At 64.2% G+C, this 16039-nt stretch overlaps 3 protein-coding genes across 7 annotated transcripts; 2 read left to right on the top strand and 1 right to left on the bottom strand.

Moving 5' to 3' along the window:
• The first annotated feature begins 204 nt into the window (after positions 1 to 204).
• Positions 205 to 3453, top strand: YPEL3 (yippee like 3). Of its 3 annotated transcripts, XR_016225894.1 has the most exons (7): positions 205 to 394; positions 1078 to 1260; positions 1368 to 1411; positions 1639 to 1747; positions 1912 to 2104; positions 2750 to 2885; positions 2979 to 3453. XR_016225894.1 is itself a non-coding variant. In XM_002711873.6 (5 exons), exons 2-5 carry the CDS (start codon positions 1144 to 1146, stop codon positions 3066 to 3068), a joined length of 360 nt encoding a protein of 119 aa, XP_002711919.3. In that variant the 5' UTR covers positions 205 to 394; positions 1078 to 1143; the 3' UTR covers positions 3069 to 3453. The 3 variants fall into 3 exon arrangements, 1 of the variants encoding a protein (XP_002711919.3); XR_016225893.1 differs by lacking the exon at positions 2750 to 2885; XM_002711873.6 differs by lacking the exons at positions 1912 to 2104; positions 2750 to 2885.
• A 914-nt stretch (positions 3454 to 4367) lies between these two features.
• Positions 4368 to 8351, top strand: TBX6 (T-box transcription factor 6). Of its 3 annotated transcripts, none has more exons than XR_016225891.1 (8): positions 4368 to 4623; positions 4708 to 4942; positions 5679 to 5946; positions 6032 to 6178; positions 6259 to 6399; positions 7312 to 7385; positions 7458 to 7641; positions 7725 to 8351. XR_016225891.1 is itself a non-coding variant. In XM_002711872.6 (8 exons), exons 1-8 carry the CDS (start codon positions 4506 to 4508, stop codon positions 7936 to 7938), a joined length of 1311 nt encoding a protein of 436 aa, XP_002711918.1. In that variant the 5' UTR covers positions 4368 to 4505; the 3' UTR covers positions 7939 to 8351. The 3 variants fall into 3 exon arrangements, 2 of the variants coding, with proteins under 2 accessions (XP_002711918.1, XP_008256166.1); XM_002711872.6 differs by having other exon boundaries at positions 6259 to 6329; XM_008257944.5 differs by having other exon boundaries at positions 6259 to 6329; positions 7312 to 7641.
• Positions 8352 to 8569: 218 nt separating this feature from the next.
• PPP4C (protein phosphatase 4 catalytic subunit) lies at positions 8570 to 15518 on the bottom strand (the record flags this gene model as incomplete). Its single annotated transcript, NM_001082323.1, is given in 9 exon segments — positions 8570 to 8988; positions 9066 to 9255; positions 9708 to 9834; positions 9921 to 10094; positions 10546 to 10647; positions 10833 to 10883; positions 11271 to 11322; positions 15059 to 15227; positions 15454 to 15518. Coding segments are annotated over 8 exon segments (924 nt in total). The 3' UTR covers positions 8570 to 8858.
• Between the last annotated feature and the right edge of the window lie 521 nt (positions 15519 to 16039).

Raw genomic sequence — 16039 nt, 5'->3', positions numbered from 1 at the left:
TTTCCCGGGGCCGTGCGTGTGCAGACACCGTGCACGCCGGCCCGGGCCCCCGCGCCCCGCAGGGCCCCGCCGCGGGCCGCCTCGCCGGGCCGAGGGCCGCAGTCGCATTTCCGGGCGGGCCGGAGCCGGCGGCCGCAGGGGGAAGGGCGGCCCGCCGTGTGACGCGCCCCCTCATTTGCATGCCGCACGCCGATTGGCCACGGCGGCCGCCGGGACGGGAGGCCGGCCCCTCCCCCTCCCGCCGCAGCGGCGGCAGCAGCTGGTCTCGGTGTAAACAAGTCCTGGCGATTGCGAACCCGGGCCGGGGCGGGGGGTGACGGCGCCCACCAGGAGCGCCCCCCACTCCCAGGCCAGGCCACCCCCGGCGGACCGGGCCCCCGCGCGCCCAGACGAGGTGAGCCCGCAGCGTCAGGGCTGCGCGGCGCCCCGCGCCCCCGCCCCGCCAGCGAGGACTGTCCCCTTCCGCCGCCGCCACCACCACCCCCTCTCCCCCCCGCGGCGCCCACTCCCCACTTGCCCGGGTCCCAGGTGAGCCCCGGGGTCTCAGGTAAGGCTCTGCGACGGTGCAGGTAACAGATGCGCGCTCAGCGCCCCCAGGTAAGAGCCCTCCCCTCCCAGCTGAGTCTCCACCGTCCGCCGAGGCCTCTAGCCTCTCCCAGATGAGAGACCCTCTCCCCAGGTGAACTTCTTAAACTCCAGCGCAGCCCCTCCCGTGGCCCAGGCCAGGCCCCAGGGACCCTCCCGTTCTGGGACGGCCACCCCCTTCCCCACGCTCCCGCAGAACTGGGGGCTGACGGCGCAGCCACTCTAAGGTCCCCTCCTCTGGCTTCAGCTGCCAGGTCAGCAGAGGCGAGGCCCCGGGCAGGTGAGTGACTCACCTTGGGCTCCTCCTAGCCTCAGTTTCCCTGTTGATGCAACAAGCTGAGGCCTTCTCAGTGAGTCAAAACGGAGCCGGCTCGCGTCCCCGAGAGGGCTGCTGGCTCTGGGGAAAGGGAGGGAGCAGCCAAGTGTGGCAGAAGTCTCCAGGGCTCTGGGCCGTGCCCGAGACTTGACAGCCCACCTGCTCTCTCCCCACAGGCACTGGGCTCCCTCTGCTCCCCGTGGGCCGCTCCCCGCGTGGGGCCACTGCCCCTGGCCCCCGCCATGGTGCGGATTTCCAAGCCCAAGACGTTTCAGGCCTACTTGGATGATTGTCACCGGAGGTATAGCTGTGCCCACTGCCGCGCTCACCTGGCCAACCACGACGACCTCATCTCCAAGGTAACCAGGCCACAGCCGGAGCTGAGCCGGAAGTGGAGGCTGGAGGGGCTGCCTGGCGGCCACCCCGCCAGCCCCACAGGCTTGACCCCTCCCTTTTCCACCTGTAGTCCTTTCAGGGCAGTCAGGGGCGTGCCTACCTCTTCAATTCTGTGTGAGTATGGGGCCTCCCTCCCTTCCGACCCCGACCCCTGACCTCTGTGGTGACCTGTGACCCCCCATCATACTGAGACTCCCAGCATCCCCTGCTTCGGGCAGGAAGCTGTGATCACCCTCCTGTTGGATGCTGAGGGCACCGTGGATGCAAGCTTGGTGGGGGTGGGGGTGGGGGTGGTCTGTGATGGCGAGACCCTCCCTGGGACCGTCCCTTTGTCCCCGCAGGGTGAACGTGGGCTGCGGGCCAGCCGAGGAGCGGGTGTTACTCACAGGTCTCCATGCCGTCGCCGATATCCACTGCGAGAATTGCAAGACCACTCTGGGCTGGAAATATGTGAGTCGCTGAGCCCCCACCCACCCCAGGCTGGCCTGGCCTCGGCCCCTCCCCTGCGCTTGGGCCTGGCCCAGCCAATCACAGCTGTTCCTCCCTCCCGGGACCACGTTGCCCTCTCGCCAACCTGCAGCAACTGCTCTCTTGACGCCTCCGTTCCTTCACAGGCGCCAACAGCATCCCCATTTCAGAGACGAGGACCTAACCAAGGTTACCATTTACTGAAAGCTTGTGTGCTTAGCATGTATTATCTCATTCAGTCATTACAACCACCCTACAGATGGACTCTCTTATTAGCGTCACTGTAGAAAACAGGGAGGCCCAGAGATGTTAAGGCACTTGCCCAAGCTGACACAGCTGGTAAGTAACAGAGTAAGGACCAGAACCCTTGTGGGTTTTATTTATTTATTTTCACCGCAAACCCCTGGCTGCCAGCTTTCGTTGTGGTTCAGAGGGTCGGAGAAACTGCCCCCAGACCTCACGGGCCCGTGGAGCTTGGGTCCCTGGGTCTCCCTTTTCCACTGCCGGCCTTGCCACTGCAGCTGTCTGGGGTCTGATTTCACCACCGCAAGTCTCACTTCCTTATCTGCCCTGAAAGGCAAAGCCACCACCTGGCACTCAGGGTTGTCACAGGGATCAGATAAGAAGTAGCAAAGGAAGATGCAGGGGGCAGGATTGCTCAGGCTGCGGGGCGAGTGCCCCAGGCAGAGACAGCCAGCCCAGTCCTGCCCCAGTGTTGCTGTGTGTCTCTGGACAGGTGGCTTGGCCTCTCTGAGTCTCTGTAAGGTAAAGAAGTAGCCTAGCCCCGAAGTCAACCTCATTTCCTTGCAAGGCCAAAGCAGATACAGTGGATCGCTGCCAAAGACACGGCTCCTAGGGCTTGGGATGGGGCGGGTAGCAAGACTGGGGGCGAGCTGCAGTGACCACGGCCCGCCAATATTTTAGCATTTTTTTTAAAGTTATTTTTATTAAGCTTTCTGATGTCTGAACAAAAGCCACGTGCAGGCAGGTCTGTAGGGTCACCGGTGTGCAAGGCCTGGACTGTGGGATGTTTCAGACGCTTTTGAGTCCTCGCAGTTGGAGCTGTCGTTAGTACTGCAGAAGTACCCGTGTTTCAGAGGGTTCCCTCCACTCCCTGTGGGTGAGGAGCACGGCCCCCCGCCATTTCCCGCTTCCCCAGGCCCTCTCGGGAAGGCCCTTGCTCCGGCGATGACAGCTCCGCCCCTCCTTGCAGGAACAGGCCTTCGAGAGCAGCCAGAAGTACAAAGAGGGGAAGTACATCATTGAGCTCAACCACATGATCAAAGACAACGGCTGGGACTGACCGCTGCTCCGGACGCATGGTGGCGCCCGCCCGGCCTGGCCGCCAGGGGGCGCCGCTGGCTTCGCTCCGCCGGAAGGGAGAGCTCTGGACCCGCAGGGCTCTCGCGGAGGGAGGATCCAGCCCCTGTACATATATACTTTATTGCATGCACTGTGACCTTGGGGGTGGGGGGGGAGACCTGTGATCTGGCTGGCTTGGATCTCATTTTTCACCCCTCCCCGTCCTGCCCGCCCCGTGGCTATGGCCCGTGCGCTGTGCTCTCCGCCCCCGGGCAACGCCTGCCCTGTGAACTTGTCCTCCTCCCACCTGGCCCCTCCTGCCCCACGTACGTCTGTGTCCCTCGTTCTGTAGCGTTTGTATACAATAAAGCAATGGCGTGCAGGCAGGCCCGGGCTCACGTGGACTCCAGGGCGGGGGTGCTCTGCAACTTTATGAGACCCAGCGGGCCCCGGGCTGGGCACAGCCGTCCCGGCTGGGTCTCTGGGAACCAGGGCGGGCTTCACTGCCGCCAGAGATCCTCCAGCCCACTCTGGATCCCTAGGCCTTGACCTCCGAGTATCTTCCTGGCTTTGAGGTTTGGCCGCCGCCTAGGGGCAGCTCCTTGGGAAAGCAACTGCGCCGCCGGCCTCGCCCCGCCTCGCTGCCCGACTACAACTCCCAGCGGCCCTGGGGCAGTCGGCCCACGTTCTTCGTATTAGTTCCGGCGCGCGGCGTGCTGGGAAGCGTAGTTCCGAGGGTTCCCGGGCGCGGGCCTTTCTGGGAAACCTCGGAGCTAGACGTGAGGCGTCGTCGAGCTGAGAACCTGTTGCCGTCTGGGACTTGGCCGGGGTTGTTTTTTTCCAGAATGGAAAACCAGGGCGCACTCCAGGGGTCGGGCGTCGCTTGCGGACTCCTTGAGGAGTCTCCGGGGCCCCGCGGTAGTCGGCTCATGTCGCGCCTTCCAAGCTGCACTTTAGTTGAGCCGCCCCCTCCCAGGCTGGACCCTCAAGTGTAGCAGGCGGGGGAGGGTCACCTGCCAGAAGGCCTGGGGCGCCGGCCCCGAGCCCAGGCCCCGCCCCCCACGGCTTATCCCTAGCCGGGGCTCCCCCCGTGGGAACGGGGACCAGCTGGCCGGAAGCGCCAAACTGCGTCCCTGTCCCAGCCCCGGGGATCAATCAGGCCGGCCGAGGAGTTAATTATGTAATGAGGGGGCAGGGGGTCGGGGCTAATGAAGCCGCCGGGGGCTGGGAGGGGGAGGGGTGGGTACCCAGGTATCCGGCCCCTGTCTTGGACCCCCTTCGAGGCCCCAGGGGTCTCCACCCCAGCCCAACTCCAGGGCCCCAGGGAGGGGAGGGGCTGTGATGCTGGGTCTGGAAGGGGCTGAGCTGTGAGCTATAAAGGGGACATCAGCACCAGGGGACTCTAGGCAGCTTGACCTGAAGACGCCAGGACTACAGCATGTACCATCCCAGAGAGTTGTACCCCTCGCTGGGGCCTGGCTACCGCCTGGGGCCCCCGCAGCCCGGGGCCGACTCCAGCTTCCCCCCTGCCCTGGCAGAGGGCTACCGCTACCCGGGTGAGAGCGCGGAGACCCGTGGTCCCTCAGCAGGGGGCGGGGCTGTGGCCCTGGACTGGCTCCTCATGCTTGCCACCCCTGCAGATCTGGACACCCCCAAACTGGATTGCTTCCTCTCTGGGATTGAGGCTGCTCCTCGAACCCTGGCGGCGCCCCCACCTCTGCCCCTTCTGCCCCCGGCGCTGGGCACTGAGCCGGCCCCACCAGCCCCGGAGGCTCCTCACTTGCTCCCCGGGGTCAGCCTGAGCTTGGAGAACCAGGAGCTGTGGAAGGAGTTCAGCTCCGTGGGAACAGAAATGATCATCACCAAAGCGGGCAGGTGAGGGTTGCTGGGCGCAGAGGGTCTCGGGGGGCAGCTGGGTGGGGCAGAGGGGCTGTCTCCTGGGAAAAGCAGAGTTCCTGGGGATGGGCTGGGTTGGGGGTGTTTCCTCTGGGGCTAGCGCTTTGCCCAAATCTGGGGTCTGTGCCCCGGGACGGGCAGGGGTTGCTCCGTGGCTGGAACTGGGGAGTCATTTTGTCACAAAGGTCAAAGGTTAGCCTACGGAGTCCGTGCCTGGGTATAGGTACCCGTCTTCGGCAAGGGTCATGGGGTCAGTCTGGGCCGGTCCGGCTGGGATATAGGTTAGTGTGTCAGTGTTCAGACGATGACAGGGGTCAAGGGCCAGCCGGCATCGACTGGCATCAGGGAAATCTGGCCAGGAATTGGGGTGATGGCGGGCAGTGTGTGTGGCCCATGTGGAAGTGGGCAGGAGCTCAGGCCCTTGCAAGCCACGGCCTCTGCCCCCAAGCATGGCAGGACCGCAGGAATCATCAGCATTGTGTCTGCAAAAGGAATGAGAGGGCTGCTCGCAGCCCCTGTGCTGTCGTCTTCCCCGATCCGAGTAACGGGACAAGACAGCCTTTCAAGTCCAAGATTCTGCCCTCCCTGGACGTTGGACCTTTCCTGGCAGAACGTGGGGAGCCCGTGGCCAAGACCCCCTGCTGGTGCCGTGCCCACGTCTGGCCAGTGGGTAGCTCTAGGCCTCTCCCCCGACCCCACCCCACCCCCTTTGCAGGCGCATGTTTCCTGCTTGCCGAGTGTCGGTCACCGGCCTGGACCCCGAGGCCCGCTACCTGTTCCTTCTGGACGTGGTGCCAGTGGACGGGGCTCGCTACCGCTGGCAGGGCCGGCGCTGGGAGCCCAGCGGCAAGGCGGAGCCCCGCCTACCTGACCGGGTCTACATCCACCCGGACTCTCCTGCCACGGGGGCTCACTGGATGAGGCAGCCCGTGTCCTTCCATCGCGTCAAGCTCACCAACAGCACACTGGACCCGCATGGCCACGTGAGCCCCGGGGCCGGCGACCCAGGGACAGGGGTTGGGGCTGGGGCCCGGAGCAGGGAGTCACTCCCCATCTCCTCTCTCCCAGCTCATCCTGCACTCCATGCACAAGTACCAGCCACGCATCCACCTGGTGCGGGCCGCCCAGCTGTGCAGCCAACACTGGGGCGGCGTGGCCTCCTTCCGCTTCCCCGAGACCACGTTCATCTCCGTGACAGCCTACCAGAACCCACGGGTGAGTCTCTGCCCGGGCGGGGGGGGGGGGGACGCCCAGCCCCGCCCCGCCCCGCTCTGAGCCTGGCTGCGCACCCGCAGATCACACAGCTGAAGATCGCAGCCAATCCCTTTGCCAAAGGCTTCCGGGAGAACGGCAGAAACTGTAAGAGGTGGGCATTGTTCACCCTCCATTCATTCCGCGAGTGTTCTTTAGTGCTGCCCTGTGCCAGGTACACCATGGTAGGTAAACATTGATTTACTCGGTGAGTCAACAAATCCTTTAGTAGGGGCTGCAGGCAGGGTTCTGGGCCCGTGGGGACCAGGAAATAAAGCAAGCCAACGCCCCTGCCTTCATGGGAACTGCTGTACAAATAGACACGTAAACCCAAGAGGCGAATATCCTATTAGGGGTGAGTTCTAAAGGGGCGTGAGTTAAAGCACGGGGCGAATGAAGGCCCCGTGGGCTGGGGCGAGGTCACAGAGAAGGCCGGGAGGACGAAGGGGACCTGGGATAAAGCGTGCTGGAGTGGGAACAGCGTGTGCAAAGGCCCTGAGGTGGGACCACACCTATGGTGCAGCCAGAGTAGAGCGAGTCAGGGAGGTGATGGGGAGCCCGCCTGCCGGCTAGAGAGGTTAGGAAGGGCTTCTGTTCTGAGAGGCCTCCATGCCGGCCCCCGCCCTGAGGGAGCTGCCATTCTGCCCAAGAGGCAGACGCTAACTGAAAGGCCCCTGAAAGGCCCCGGATGAAGTGTAACTGGTGGCTGTTGTGAGGGAGGGCGTGTGGCGCCGCAGGAGGCCAGCAAGGACTCCCTGGAGGAAGTTACTCTTCAGCAGGTGAAAGGGGGCCGGAGGATTCCGGAGAGGCTGGACCCAGACCACACGCCGGCTTGGCGGTGTGGGAAAGCGTTTCTGTTGACTCCAAGTCCAGCGGGAAAGCACTAGGAAGTCAGGAATAAAATCCCAGCTCTGCTGTTTTCCCGTCACTTAATAGTCTGGTCGTCAGTGTCATCTGTCAAATGGGTATAGCAACAGCGCCTACCTGCTGGGGTGGGTCCTGGCAGGGCAAAAGGCTCGGCACCTGTAAGTCCCGTTATTGCCATCATCACCGTCATCATCATCATCATTACCATCATCATCACCGCCATTCCCCAGGGAGCGGGATGCCCGTGTGAAGAGGAAACTTCGGGGCCCGGAGTCGGGCGGCACCGAGGCCTACGGAAGTGCAGGTGAGCGTTGTTCCAGTGTCGGGGCTGCAACCCTGACCATCCCTACCCTGATCTGTGCCATCTGCCCCCCAGATATGCCAGGGGGTCCCTGCGACTCCACCCTGGGTGGGGACGCTCGTGAGTCGGAGGCGGAGCAGGCCCCGGCGCCCCGGGAAGCTGCGCCTGCCCCAGCTCCGCCATGCGGCGGCCCCAGCGCCGAGGCCTACCTCCTGCACCCTGCAGCCTTCCATGGGGCCTCGGGGCACCTCCCCAGCAGGTGAGTGGGACCAGGGCGCAGGGCGCAGGGCGCGGCTGCCCCGCCCGGCCTCTCCTGTTGTGACACCGCTCTCCCCGCTCCAGGAACCCCAGCTTCCCTGAGGCTCCAGACTCTGGGCGCCCAGCACCCTACTCCGCAGCCTTTCTGGAGCTGCAGCCCGGGCCAGGGGGCTCAGGGTACCCAGCGGCCCCACCTGCTGCATCCTTTGCCCCACACTTCCTCCAAGGGGGCCCCTTCCCCCTACCATACCCTGGGCCTGGGAGTTACCTGGATGTGGGCTCCAAGCCCATGTACTGAGCCACTGCTGGGCCCCTCGCCACCCCCCCCCCCCAATCTACCACAAACCTCCAGGCCCTTCCCCCAGCCCTTCAGCCCCCTCGTTCTGCTGGCCCCACCCCCCACACCAAATGGCTGCCTTGGGCCTCGCCCCTGCCCCCCCACTTCACACTTTGATTTTCACTCCCACCCACCACTGGCTTCAAAGCCCAGGCCAGGCTGCTGGGAGTCCAGCTGGGGCCAGCTTCCCCTTCCCGGCTCTCACCTCGGTGTGAATGGAGGGAGGCTCTGCCTGGCCAAATGGGGCCGCAGACCTGCACCCCCACCTCCCGGGCGGCCCACCTGGGCAAGTGCTACCCCGGCCACTGGTGCCCGCCTCGCCGGTTTGTTCTCAGGAGCAGAGTTATTTTTGTTAATAAAACGCAGAAGACACCCGTGCGCAGTTCCCGTTGGGCTGAGGCGTCTGGCCTGGGCGGGCTGGGGGAACCAAGGTTTGGTGGGGAGACCAGGCTGGGACTTGGACCTGGAGTCCTGAGCTTCGTGGCCCTGGTGCAGGAGGACGCGGGGGCACGGGTGGCGCAGCTCCTGACGCCCACCCCCTGTCCCAGGCATCCCTGCTTGTCCCCTATCGAGTGCGACACCAACCCAAAGACCATTTTTCCTCTTTTATTAGAATTTTTTTCTTTTTTTTTTCCTCAAAACGTTTATCTAAAAACCAACCAAAAAAAAAAAAAAAGGAAAAAAAGAAAACAAAAAAATTACTGGAAACTTCATGGTTCAAGTGGGGAGAAGAGAGGGAGCGTGGCGCTAGGCTCCAACCTCTCCACGAAGTCCTCACCCTCCGAGCGCCCTCGGGGTGGGGGGAGCAGAGCTGGGCGCCCCCCCTTGCCCAGCCTCCACCTGGGGAAGAGGGCAGAGTCACAGTGGTCCGCGGGCCGGGGTCACAGGAAGTAGTCGGCCACGGGCTTCTTGGAGGGGATGCCCCGGGTCTCCTGGGGAGCGGCCTCGAAGATGATGAAGTCCTTCTGCAGATGCTCGTCCAGCTCCAGGATGGCTGCCACGTTCCCACAGCTGCACGGGGCAGCAGGGTCAGGGACGGCTCAGCCGCAGGCCCCCTCTGCCCCCCCGCCCCCGGCCGGGCGGCTCACCGGTAGCAGTAGTTGGGCGCCGACCACACGGTGAGCACCGTCTCGTTGAAATGCCACTTGTAACCCTCCATCACCAGTTGGTGGGCGCGGCAGATCATGTCAATGTCGTTGGCCGCGTTGAACTGAGCCACCACATCACTGCCAAAAAGGTAGCCGGCCCCGCGGGGACTCACGCCCCAGCCTGTCGTGTCTGGGCGGGGGAGAGGGGGCCTTAAGGCTTCTTGGCTACCTGCTCCAGGAGGCGGACGGCTCTTCCCCTCCCACAACCAACTAGCGGCCCGACGGACAAGAGCACGGGGACTGCGCATGTTCTGGGGCTCTTGGGAGGGGACAGCACGTTTTAGAGCAGGTGAGCTCCCCGAGAGAAGGCAGGCCCGATGGCTGGGACCACCTCCGACTCCTAATGACCACACAGGTGCTTGTAACAGCCACGCTGGGGCATGAAGTCACCTGTGCTGTGACGGGGCGGTCTGGGGGAGCGGCGACACGGAAGCCAGGGACTGTCCTGAGCAGCCCGCAGGCAAGGACGAATGGCAGCGTAGACCAGCTGGGTCCCACCCCCCCACCCCGACCTCCCCTCCCCCTCAAGGCCATGGCTTGCGCCACTCTCAGCAAGCCGGGCCACCCCGCGCCTGCCCTCACCTTCGGGATCCGACCAGAGGAGGTCGCACATGGGGCCGTCGTGCGGCACCTCTTGCTTCCGGTCAATCGTCCTGATCTGGTCCAGCGTCTGGATGGAGGGGGAGAGGCCCCCGTGCACGCAGAAGATCTGGGGGGAGACAGAGGGAAGGGAGGCAGGTGCCCGGCCCCGCCCGCCCCGCCCCACGGCTCGGAGGCTGCCCGCCCACGGCCCACCTTGCCGTCGATGATGGCCGACAGGCTGAGGTAGTCGAAGATCTCGGTGCAGTAGCGCCACACGGTCACCGAGCCGTACTTGCGCAGGCACTCATCGTAGAAGCCGTAGACCTGGGTGATCTGCCGGCTCTCGTGGTTGCCCCGGATCAGAGTGATGCGGTCAGGATAGCGAACCTGGGGGCAGCCGGCCAGCCGGCGCTGCAGTCTAGACTGTCCCGCCCATCTCCATGCACTGGCTAGTGCCACTCCGTCCTCAGAGCCGCTGCCCCGGCCCACACTCCTGTCCTTTCTCGCCTGGACCCCATGGCCACCTGCCTCCCGCACCCACCAGACTCGATCCCAGTCCCTAGCAGGACAGGCAAGGCCCTCTGCCCTCTCCAGCCCCACCCCCAACTAGGGGAAACCACACCCACCCATCCTCCACAGCTGCCACCTCTGAACCCCGGGCCTCCTCCCTCCCTGCCAGCCTCCCCCTCAGGGGCTGCCAGGTGCCCCTAAGTCAAGGCAACCGTGTCTGACCACCTCACCAAGCGCAATCAGCCCATGGCACAACTCCATGGCAGGGCGAAGGGAGTGCAAGATGAGGGTGGGGACAGGGTGCCAGGCCAGACCCAGGGGCGCCCACCTTCAGTGCGAGCAGCAGGAGGAACGTCTCGACGCTGTAGAACCCACGGTCCACAAAGTCCCCCATGAAGAGGTAGTTGGTCTCGGGGACATCGCCACCCACCTGGGGGAGGGACAAGGCGCTGCTGGGCCCTGAAGCAGCCCCCACCACTTTGCTGGCCCATGTTCCCATCCTGCTGAGGCCTCTCCATGACCACCCCACGCACCACGTGAGTGGCTTCTGCTCTCAAGTGCGGGGGTCTTCCGGCCATCCCCCACCCCGCCGCAGGCATGCTCCCCCACACTCACTCTGAACAGCTCCTTGAGGTCATAGAATTGTCCATGAATGTCACCACACACCTGGGAAGCAGGAAGGCGGGGTGGCCCTCACTCTCCGGGGTAAAGCCTCTGTCCCCAGGGGCTCTACTCCGAAACTCTCGCCATTTCTAGAGGCCTGTCCCAACCCCGGGCCAAGAGTCTACTCTCCCGCCCCGAGCCAGCCCGGGCAGGCGTTACTGGCATCCCACACAGTGCCAACTCTTCCGTGGGCAAGAGCCAGAGCGCGGGCTCTGCGGCTCCTGGAGGGCCCGCCCCTTTGCACCTTCTCCCACCAAGGCACCCACAATCACTCACCAAGAGTCCTTCTGCCCTGGCCAAGAGCACCCCCTCCAACAAATCCCAAGACCCTCCCCATCCACCCATTCCCCCGAGGCGAGGCGGTGCCAGGGAGGGACACACGGTACTCACGGTGACCGGCGAGTCCACCCTCTGCACGTTGCTCTCCTCTACCAAGATCTCTCTGGAGACAGAAGACCAGGGTCACCACAGGCAGGCCAGCCCAGCCCAATGCCCGACCTTTTTTTGGGGGGAGGGGGATATGAGGGGGTCCTTGAACCTCCAGAGAGCAGGAGTGAGGGTGCAGTTCTCCCAACAGGCCGCCCCAGCCCCTGCTGCTCAGCACCCCTCCCCGGCTCCTTGGGGCCAAGAGGACAAAGGCCAGCTCTCCTCTCAAGCCAGCAGCTACGTACCCGGCATGCCCTGCCCGCCACAGCAGAGCCCCTAGACTGTTCCCTGGCCAAGGCCTGGCCCGCCGCCCCAGCCACGGGCCCTTCTCCCGGACCCACAGCCAAGGGCCGGGCCCGCAGCACCCTCACAGCGCTGCTTTCAGCATTCACTTGGGGTCAGCCAGGACTTCTCTCTCCTTGCACTGCACCCCGCGCCCGCATGACCGAGAGGTAAGGACACTTAGGGGCCGGCGCTGTGGTACAGCGGGCTAAGCCCCGCCTGCAATGCTGGTTCAAATCCTGGCTGCTCTACCGCTGACCCAGGGCGCTCAAAGGCAGGCACGCTGAGGACTGCCCGTGCAGTCAGCCTGAAGAACCGGAGGCTGCCGGCGCGGCCACAGTCACACAGCCGGGAGCTGACCAGGGCAGTCTGTCCCCAGCCTCTGGGGGCCCCAGACCCCTGCCCACCCCTTGCTGTGCTCCACGTGGGACTGAGTGCCCGCAGCTCAGGGTGCAGGAACTCGGCCTGAGGGAGGTCCTTCTGAGAAGGGGGAGCACCGGCAGCACCGGGCTCCCCCAACTGCACTGCACCCCGTGGGGAGCACCCTTCCGCACCGGCAGCTTCCAAAGGCCTTGCCGACAGACCGGGAAGGTTCTTTCATCCTCGTCTGAGGGAGCAACAAAGCAAAGCTCAGAGCACAGCGGCAGGGTCAAGGTCACAGAGCTGGGGAGGGACTGAGCTGGAACTCAGACTGAGTCCAAACCCGACCCCAGGCAGGTCACGGAAACGGCTCCTGTTTGCAAAGCCCCCACCGCGGGCCAGGACGGTCTAGGAGTAAGGGCCCGGGGCCGACCCAGCTGTCACCCGCAGCCCCGTCGTCACTCGCAACTGCTCTGCTTCAGCCCGTCAGCATCACCTTCAGGAACCCACCACCGGGTCAGGACCTGTCCCTGAGGATGCAGAATCCCATCTGAGCCTCACAGTGCTCTCAACGCCCCACACACGGGCACTGCGGGTAGTCGCCGCCTGCGGCACAGGCGTCCCATATGGGCGCCGGTTCCAGTCCCAGCTGCTCCACTTCCCATCCAGCTCCCTGCTTAGGTGCCTGGGAAAGCCACGGAAGATGGCCCAAGTCCTTGGGTCCCTGTACCCATGGGGGAGACCAGGAAGAAGCTCCTGACTCTGGATTGGCCCAGCTGCAGCTGCTGTGGCCATTTGGGGAGTGAACTAGCGGGTGGAAGATGTCACTCTTTCTCCCTCCCTCTCTGTAACTTTGCCTTTCAAATATAAAAATAAAAAACCTCACAGAAGGAGGCGGGCACTGTGGCACAGCCACTGCCCGAGGCACCAGCATTGCATACGGGCCCCGGTTTGAGTTCCAGCTGCTCCACTTCTGAACCAGCTCCTTGCTCATGGCCTGGGAAAAGCAGATGGCGGCCCAAATACCTGCACCCCCGCCACCCACGTGGGAGACCTGGAAGATGCTCCGGGCTTTGGCTGGCCCAGCCCCAGCTGTTGCGGCCATTTGGGGAGTGAACCAGCAGATGGAATCTTTTCCTCTCTCCCTCCAACTCTTTCAAATAAATAATTTTTAAAAACACGCCCCAGCGAGGCAGACTTGACTAGAGTCATACTGCTTACAGGCTACGAGGCTGAGGCCACTGCAGACCGCCTGATTCCAAAGCTCTGCTCTTCTAAGTCGCTACTATTTTTACCAGAAGGAATCTTGGCTCAGGCTCTGCAGGTGTTCCAGGGATTAGACTTGCGGCGACTTTCCGGCTGGCCAAAGCTCTCCATACCACTGCCTCCACCGGGATCCACGCCAGTGTCAACTAGGGGCAGGACCCCCTCGGCCCTCTATGGCTCCCTGCTGCCCCACACTCCCACATGTCTGCCCGGCTACCATGCCCACGGTAAAGACCCGTGTGATGCTGGGCGAGACAGCTCCTGCAGGCCGTCTCCTCTCCGCCTCCTCTGGGCCCTGCCTGCTCTACAGCGCCGCAGCAAGGAGCGATGGGACAAAGCACAGCCTCTGCGGTGACTAGAAAAGCCCAGCGCACCACCACACAGCTCACATGGCTGCCACGCTGGCCCGGCCCTGTGGGGGAACTCAGAACCAGGCAGCCCGTGGATTAAGTTCCTAAAAATGCCAATTAGGACCAAGGGAGAAGGGAAAACTACAAACACTCCATGGGGCTGGGCTGCTAAGAGACTTCCACCAGCTAGCAAAACAGAGGAGCCACAGACGGGCATCTACAAGGGGCCTGGCCGCGCACCCAACCAACAGCCGCGCTGGCTGTGGAGTCTGCCGGTGCCGGGGACAGGGCCGAGCACACGGCCCAACGGCCGCAGGTTCAGAGCCCAGCTACGCCTCTTCCCCACGGGGTGCTCTCCATCAAGTCGCCAGGTCTCTAGGAGTCCCGGTTTCCTGTTCTCCACAGGGGAGCCAATGACCTGCCGGGAGAGGGGGGGGTGACGGCTGTTTCCCGGCCAGTAGAGGCCCACTATTCAATAAACAGAGCGACTCTGCCCGTGTCTCCCACACGGTCCACTTGGTGGAAACCACAGGTCTTTCCCTGTCGCCCACCCACCTCCGTTTCTACCGTCACCCTACACAGGGCCCTCTTTCCTCTCTGGCCGTGCCACGTCAGCCACATCAGCTTTGTCCTGCCAGGCCGACCTCCTCCTAAAAGCCTCAGCCCGCCACGGCCATGGCCACCACCCTCTTCCAAAGCAGTAACAATGACAACCCCTAGCGACCGGCGAGAACCTCGTGCTATGCCCCCTCCCGCACCAACTCACGGAATCTTCACAACCACCCCATGAGACCCCAAAACCTCCCTTCACAGGCGACGAAAATCAATCTCGGGACACCTCACTCGCCACCACCAACACTGCTGGGGAGCGGCCAGGCTCAGATTCAAACCCAGAGCCCTCATAGCTCCAAACCCGGGACAGCGCCCCCACTTCCTAGAGAAGTGCGGGGGGGGGGGCGGGAGGGGCTCGCAGCTCCTGTGGCGCCGGCTGACCCCGACTCCGGCTCATCTGCTACAATTTCTCGGGCTCCCCCTCCCCGATCCGCTTCCACCTTCCCGAGTCAGGGCCCGACACGGGGCAGGACCTGGCTCCACACGCCACTCCACTCGTTACTGCTGCCAACTCTGGCTAAGAGTCCTCACCTGGGGCATGGGGACAGGTTCACCCCCGCCCCCTTTAAGGCGTGCAGCTGGGATGAAAGGACTTCACAAGTCACAAAGTCTACACAGCTTTGCAGTCTTGAACCTTGGCCCTTGCTGACGCTCTCACAGGGAGCTTTACCGTGCCCACCCCCACCCCACCCGGCCCGCTCTGCCGCCCCCTAGACTTTCCTAAGTAGCGTCTGTCTGTCCCGGTCCACCGGAAACACACCAACGGACGCGATCAGGTGTCACTTCTCCGGGCCGGCCGGCTCCTCCTCTCTTGGGAACGCTTCCAGGGTGAGACAAGTTCTGGCGGCCGCGCCTCCATTCCCCGGGACCCACGGGGCTCACCTGGCCTTGGCGCACAGGGCCTTGACTTCGCTCTCTTTGATGAGCTCGCAGCGTCGCAGTTGCTCGATCTGCCGGTCCAGGTCGCTGATCTCCGCCATGGCCCACACACCCCCCCCTGGCGCGCGTCAGAGTCGGGGCCGCCGCCCCCTCCGCGCCGCACAGGGGTCTCCTGGGAAAGGCGAAGACAAGCCCGCGGATCAGAGTGTCCGTACCGGGCGCGGAGGGGAGGGGGGACTCGATTCTGGGGCAGGCCGGCACCCCCCCACCCCACCTCCCCTCACGGCGGCCGCCGGACCCCCAGCGTCCCACCGCCCTGGCCTCACTCTCGCCAACTCCCGTCGAACCCCGCGGCCCCGCGCTAAGGACGGTGGCCTAGAGGGCTCTCAGACTATTACCGCCGCTGCGACTCCGGCTTCGGCTCTCGGGCTCCCAGCCTCCTTCCCTTCGCTTTTGGGCCGCCGCCACCGCCGCTTCTACTTCCGGCCCCGCCGCGGAAGCATAGGGCGGCCAGTTCCGTCGCACGCCGGATGTGACGTCATACACGCCCCCCCTCGCCGCGCCCTCAGCACCACCCCTCGAGCCGAAGAACCGGAAGGAGGCGAAGGAACCGGAAGTTGGCGACGGTAGCCGGAAGTGACTGTGCGCTCCGAACCTCGCTTGCCAATGGGAGGCGTTGGCCGAGACCCCGACCCGTCGCCCTTAGACCCACCTCCTTTGAGCAAGGGGAATAAATTGAAGCTGAGCTGGGGGCCCCGCCTTGAAACTTTGTGTTGCAGTTTTGTTGGCGCGTGTTAGTCTGCCTCCCGCACCAGTCTTTGAGAGATCTCAGCCTTGTTCGCCATGGCAGCCCCCAGCGCTTAGCCTGGCCCAGGCGATGCATGTACACAAGTCCTTGTGCAGTGGATGGCGGGGAATCCCAGTCCAGGTCTCGTCCCGAGGCTCCGGAGAAAACCCTCGCCATGGACTAGTTCCGAAGTGAGA

Source organism: Oryctolagus cuniculus, chromosome 19 (genome assembly GCF_051225735.1).
Source record: "Oryctolagus cuniculus isolate XC-2025 breed Fujian yellow rabbit chromosome 19, ASM5122573v1, whole genome shotgun sequence".
Lineage (NCBI taxonomy): Eukaryota > Metazoa > Chordata > Mammalia > Lagomorpha > Leporidae > Oryctolagus > Oryctolagus cuniculus.
This window is presented reverse-complemented; position numbering and strand designations above follow the sequence as displayed.

What these genes read in the sequence shown, in the direction of transcription:
- YPEL3 (XM_002711873.6), top strand. Translation starts at nt 1,144, where the DNA reads ATGGTGCGGATTTCCAAGCCCAAGACGTTTCAGGCCTACTTGGATGAT. An exon ending in GCCTACCTCTTCAATTCTGT is followed by an intron (nt 1,412 to 1,638) that starts GTGAGTATGGGG and finishes TTGTCCCCGCAG; the next exon opens with GGTGAACGTGGGCTGCGGGC. An exon ending in CCACTCTGGGCTGGAAATAT is followed by an intron (nt 1,748 to 2,978) that starts GTGAGTCGCTGA and finishes CCCTCCTTGCAG; the next exon opens with GAACAGGCCTTCGAGAGCAG.
- TBX6 (XM_008257944.5), top strand. Translation starts at nt 4,506, where the DNA reads ATGTACCATCCCAGAGAGTTGTACCCCTCGCTGGGGCCTGGCTACCGC. An exon ending in CACTGGACCCGCATGGCCAC is followed by an intron (nt 5,947 to 6,031) that starts GTGAGCCCCGGG and finishes CCTCTCTCCCAG; the next exon opens with CTCATCCTGCACTCCATGCA. An exon ending in AACGGCAGAAACTGTAAGAG is followed by an intron (nt 6,330 to 7,311) that starts GTGGGCATTGTT and finishes GCCATTCCCCAG; the next exon opens with GGAGCGGGATGCCCGTGTGA.